We start from the raw sequence: 4,832 nt of genomic DNA on the forward strand, positions 1-4,832 counted from the left end.
TGCTGCATCCATAGCTGAACAATTGATGGAGATACACGACGATAAAGCCGTCTGTTGACAAACGCGTCGCGTGAGCACGCGGTGGGTCTGTGCACACGGTGGGGAAGACTTCTAGGGAAGGAAGTGTACAAGGTTAAGCTCGTGGTCCGAGCGTCATTCCAGTCGGGATCCAGAAAATGCTGGCTGACTTCATTGCTCTAAATGTCTTGAAGACATCTTTCCCACATCGCTCTCGCGAGCTACATTTAGCAAGGCGCTCAAGCGACATGCGCATTGCTTGATTCAATTACATCAAGTACCCGGGAATCATCGAAACCCAGGCGACTCCATCTCTCATAATGGACGACTTTGCTCGCCTTCAAACATCCGTCCAGTCTGCCCTTGTCGACACCACTCGAAGCGCCACCGCTCTCGCGGCGGAGGATCTCCCCTTTCACCGTACAGTCGACCCATCGCTCAGCAGTGCCCTTGATACACAGAATGCGCGGCTTCTCTCTCTGGCGAGCCGCCTTCTCGGTTCTGCGACAGCGCACGCGGACAACGTACGTCCGACCCTGCGCGACATTGAGGATGTCGAAAGCAACTGGACTCGGGTTGTTGATGTCGTCGACAGCCTGCTTGAACGCGCCGATACCGCGTTGGACGAGTTTACGGGTGCAGTGAAGAGGTTGAGCCCAAGGGAACAGGTAGGACGCATGGACAACCGAAACGCAAGAGAATACTTACTGACTGGTCTGAAGACACCGGTCGCGAATAAGTCTTCGAAGGCCTCGCGGACTTCTGCAGCACTACGTCCTCAGGTTATCGAAAAGCCGCAGCTTACCTTTGAAGACAAACCTTTCAACCAAGAAACCCAGCCTTTCAGGCCACTTTTGAAGAGCAAGCCTCACGCAAGCGTAGCACTGGAGACCCAGCCAAGCAATTCCGAGAAACAGTAAACTCACTCGCCTCCTATGAGATACTCATGGCTCTTGCATATACGGATGCTAACGTTGGCTCCAGATTTTCCCATCCCTACCAGCTCGAAATTGAGCAGTACAAATACCCGTCCACAGTTTATACCCACGCCGAGCCGATCTCTTACCATCCATTCGAATCAACCACTGCGACATTCGTCGACACCGAGGAGGGCTTGGAGGAGATGCTGCAAGAGTTGAAGAAGGCAAAGGAGATCGCAATCGACCTGGAACACCATGACCAGCGGTCTTACATCGGCATCGTTTGTTTAATGCAAATCAGCACGCGCGACCGCGACTGGATCGTGGACACCCTCGTACCCTGGCGACGAAAGCTGCAAGCTTTGAACGAAGTATTTGCGGACCCAACGATCGTCAAGGTTATGCATGGCGCACACATGGACATGATCTGGCTACAGAGGGATCTCGGGCTTTACGTTGTTGGACTTTTCGATACCCATCACGCGTCTCGCGCGCTTGGCTATCCTGGTGGTAGCTATGCTTTCTTGCTGCAGAAGTTCACAGGAGTACAAGCACAGAAGCAATACCAGACAGCAGACTGGCGCATTCGACCTCTACCCCAGGAACTGGTCGACTATGCCCGCAGCGACACACATTATCTCATGTACATATACGACAACATACGCAACGAGCTCATCGAGAAGTCAGATTTCTCTCAGCCCCACCACGAGAAGGACAAGGTCCACGACGTCTGCCAGCGCTCGAAAGAGTATGCGCTCCAAAGATACGAGCACCCTGTCTACGACGCAGAGACTGGACAAGGAGCAGGCGGTTGGTACAAGTTGGTCTCACGGACGTCAGCCAACTTGAGCAAACAGGAGTTTGCTGTCTTCCGCGCCGTTCACCAGTGGCGCGACGAGGTGGCGCGAGAGCAGGACGACAGCGTGAATTTTGTGATGCCGAACCACATGATCTTCACACTTGCCCGCGCCATGCCGAGCACGAGAGCAGAGCTCCTCGGCGTCGCGCAGCCAGCTACTCAATCTATTCGTCTTCGCGCCGATGAACTAGTTGCCACCATCGTGAAAGCGAGAACAGATGGCGAGAACGGCCCCGAGCTGATGGAGGTTCTTGCCAAGATCGACCCAGTCCACTTCAAGAAAGCAATGGAGAAAGCGGCGCCTCAGTCTGCCGCTGGGTTTGAGGGTGTGGCTCGATACATCCAGCCGGGCAACGCCGCAGCACCTACCATCAACGTCAGCTCATTACTCTCAAGCTCCCTCCGCAGCGGGCTGAGCATGTTCTGGGGCGGCAACAACAACTCGCAGCAGACGAGATCCATGTCCACCGCTCCGAACATCCAACTGAGCGTCCCAATGCCACCCCTCAACGCCGAGGTCTTCTCCGAGACCGCCGCCTCGGAAGCAGCGCAAATGACCACGCCCTCCGCCCCCGAATCCCGCACCTCCCCCGAACCACCCGCCGAAGAAGACCAAGACGACACCTTCATCCTCAAGGAACAGGGCCGAGGCAAGAAGCGCAAGCACGCCGACCCCGCGCCCACTTCCGACGCGCTCGCCACCCAGACCGACGAAGTCACAATCGACCCCGCTGCTGAAAAGCGGCAGTCGAGGACCCAGCGCAAGAAGGCCAAGAAGCAAGCGAAAGCTGATGCCGACGTGGAAGCAGCGGCGGGAGACGAAGAGGCCGCTGCGCTTGACGATGAGGAGCCTGCGTTCGACTACGCTTCCGCGCCCAGCATTCTGAACCCGCCCAAGAAGAGCATCCAGGAGCTGAAGGCGGAGAGGAAGAAGGTCAAGGATCCGTACAAGAAGAGCATGGATGCGCCGAAGGGCCAGCCTAGGGCTCAGAAGGAGAGGGCGGGCAAAAGTATGACTTTCAAGAAGTAGGGTCGTCGGGGCCACCGATATTGCAACATAGAACAAATGAGAAGAGGTTGCTGCTTGTGAGGATGGTGCTTGGCCGGAAGACGAGAAGTGTAGCATACCTACTAGTCTAGAAACACCGCGGGCGCACAAAGCGCCCACTCGAGGGAATACCCAGATTTTACTTCACAGTAACAACTCCCACGTGCTTCACCTTCGTGGAAATATGCGTAAACACAGGCGCACCACCGCATTTGCATTACACCAACACACATAAACCGAGCGTTTCAAAGAAAGAGGAAGCGAGTACTGTCTGACAACGACATTGATTCGATGCGGCCAGCAGCTAAACCACTGGCCGAACTACGCTGCCCTCGGGCATCCAACCTCTTTCGAACCTCATCCAAACACCATCGAAGAAGAACCAAAGAAAGAAAAAAAAAACCAAAGGCCCTGTCAGCCAACATCCAAATCTTCTCGAACACCCGAACACCATGCTAGAACCAAAGAGAGAGAGAAGAAAAGAAAGGCCCCATCAGCCAACACCTCCAAAAGCCAAAGAGAGAAGAAAAACCAAAAACCGCCCTCCCAACAAGCGCGCCCCATCCTCACATCCTGCGAAGGCGACGAAAAGAAACAAGCCAGAAGAGACCCAGAGTAGTAACGCCCCGGCGCGTCTCGTCGCCGGTCATTGCATCCCAGCCACCTTGCGAAAGTAAAAAGCGGAGAAGCTGAAAGCCGCCAGTGGAGTTGTCTTTTGTCTCTGCGTCGTTGTCGTTCGACGCTCGTCGTTCAGTGCTGCTCGTCCATGGCGTCGTCGTGCTCAGCGGCACCGTTGTTGAAAGCGCCGTTGCCGTCGTGGGCAACCTCCTCGTACGGCGGAGGCAAGTCGTTGTTGTTGGCGAGGGCGGCATTGTTATTGTTGCCAGCGCCGTTTCTGACGTCGCGGCCAACGCCAAAGACAAGTCCGTAGCCATAGAAAAAACCGGCGTCGTAGCCACGGTCGTAGCCATCGTGGTGGCCATCGTCGTAGCCATCGTTGTAGCCAGCTTCGTTGCCCTCGCTGTAGCCATTGTAGTGGCCCGCTTCGTAGCCATCGTAGTGGCCATCGCTTTCGCCATCGCTGTAGCCACGTTCGTAAGCAGCGAGATCGGCAGCGGCATTTCCAGCGTTATTGCCAGCAGGCTGGACTTGAACGCCGGCGTTCATGTTGCCGAGTCCTCCAGGGTTGCCAGCGCCGTGCATGTTGCCGAGACCAGGAACGTTGCCAGCGGCGTAGACATTGCCGTGGACAGGAGCGAAGCCACCGGCGTTCATGTTGTCGAGACCAGCAAAGTTGTCAGCGCCGTAGACATTGCCATGGACAGGGGCGTAGCCACCCGGATTGATGTTGCCGAGTCCGATGGGGTTGCCAGCGCCGTATGCATTCCCGTAAACAGGGGCTTGGCCAGGACCGTACATGCCGGGAGCCGCAATGCCAGCGCCAAAGACATTGTTGAAAATTGCGATGTATCCGTGGTTGTTCATGTTGGCGAGGGGGGCAGGGGCGACAGCGGGGCCGTCGAGCCCGGCGAGGTTGCCGGCGTCGCCAGGGCCGGGAGCACGGGGGATGGCAGCAGCGCCGATGTTGTGGGCTGCTGCGCCGGCGGCCGCGCCTTGGGGAGAACCAAAGCGCGGACCGTTGCCGGCGCCGCCGACGCGCCCATTGCCGACACCGAAGAGCCGGCCAACACCAACGCCACCACCACCGTTCCCGTTGCCGTCGCCGGGTGGCCCTCCGCCGTCGCCACCATGGTCACGACCATGGTCACGGCCGCCCCCCTCGCCACCATCGTCCCCGTCGGAGTCGTCGGAGTCGGAACTCCCATCCCCATCCCCATCCCCATCCTCATCATCCTCCTCTTCCTCCCCTACCTCATCCTCGTCCTCGTCCTCCTCCTCCTCCTCCTCCTCCTCCTCCTCCTCCTCCTCCTCCTCCTCCTCCTCCTCCTCTTCCTCCCCTACCCCATCCCCCTCCCTCTCTCTCGCC

The 4,832-nt window shown here is 57.5% G+C and overlaps 1 protein-coding gene across 1 annotated transcript; it reads left to right on the top strand.

Moving 5' to 3' along the window:
- The first annotated feature begins 251 nt into the window (after nucleotides 1-251).
- On the top strand, nucleotides 252-3,001 carry WHR41_09586 (uncharacterized protein). Its single transcript, XM_069378189.1, has 3 exons — nucleotides 252-686; nucleotides 741-934; nucleotides 1,003-3,001. The coding sequence occupies exons 1-3, from the start codon at nucleotides 339-341 to the stop codon at nucleotides 2,825-2,827; spliced, it is 2,367 nt and encodes a 788-aa protein (XP_069224821.1). The 5' UTR covers nucleotides 252-338; the 3' UTR covers nucleotides 2,828-3,001.
- Nucleotides 3,002-4,832: the final 1,831 nt, after the last annotated feature.

Source organism: Cladosporium halotolerans (assembly GCF_011745625.1).
Source record: "Cladosporium halotolerans strain TM138-S3 chromosome Unknown Sca235, whole genome shotgun sequence".
NCBI lineage: Eukaryota > Fungi > Ascomycota > Dothideomycetes > Cladosporiales > Cladosporiaceae > Cladosporium > Cladosporium halotolerans.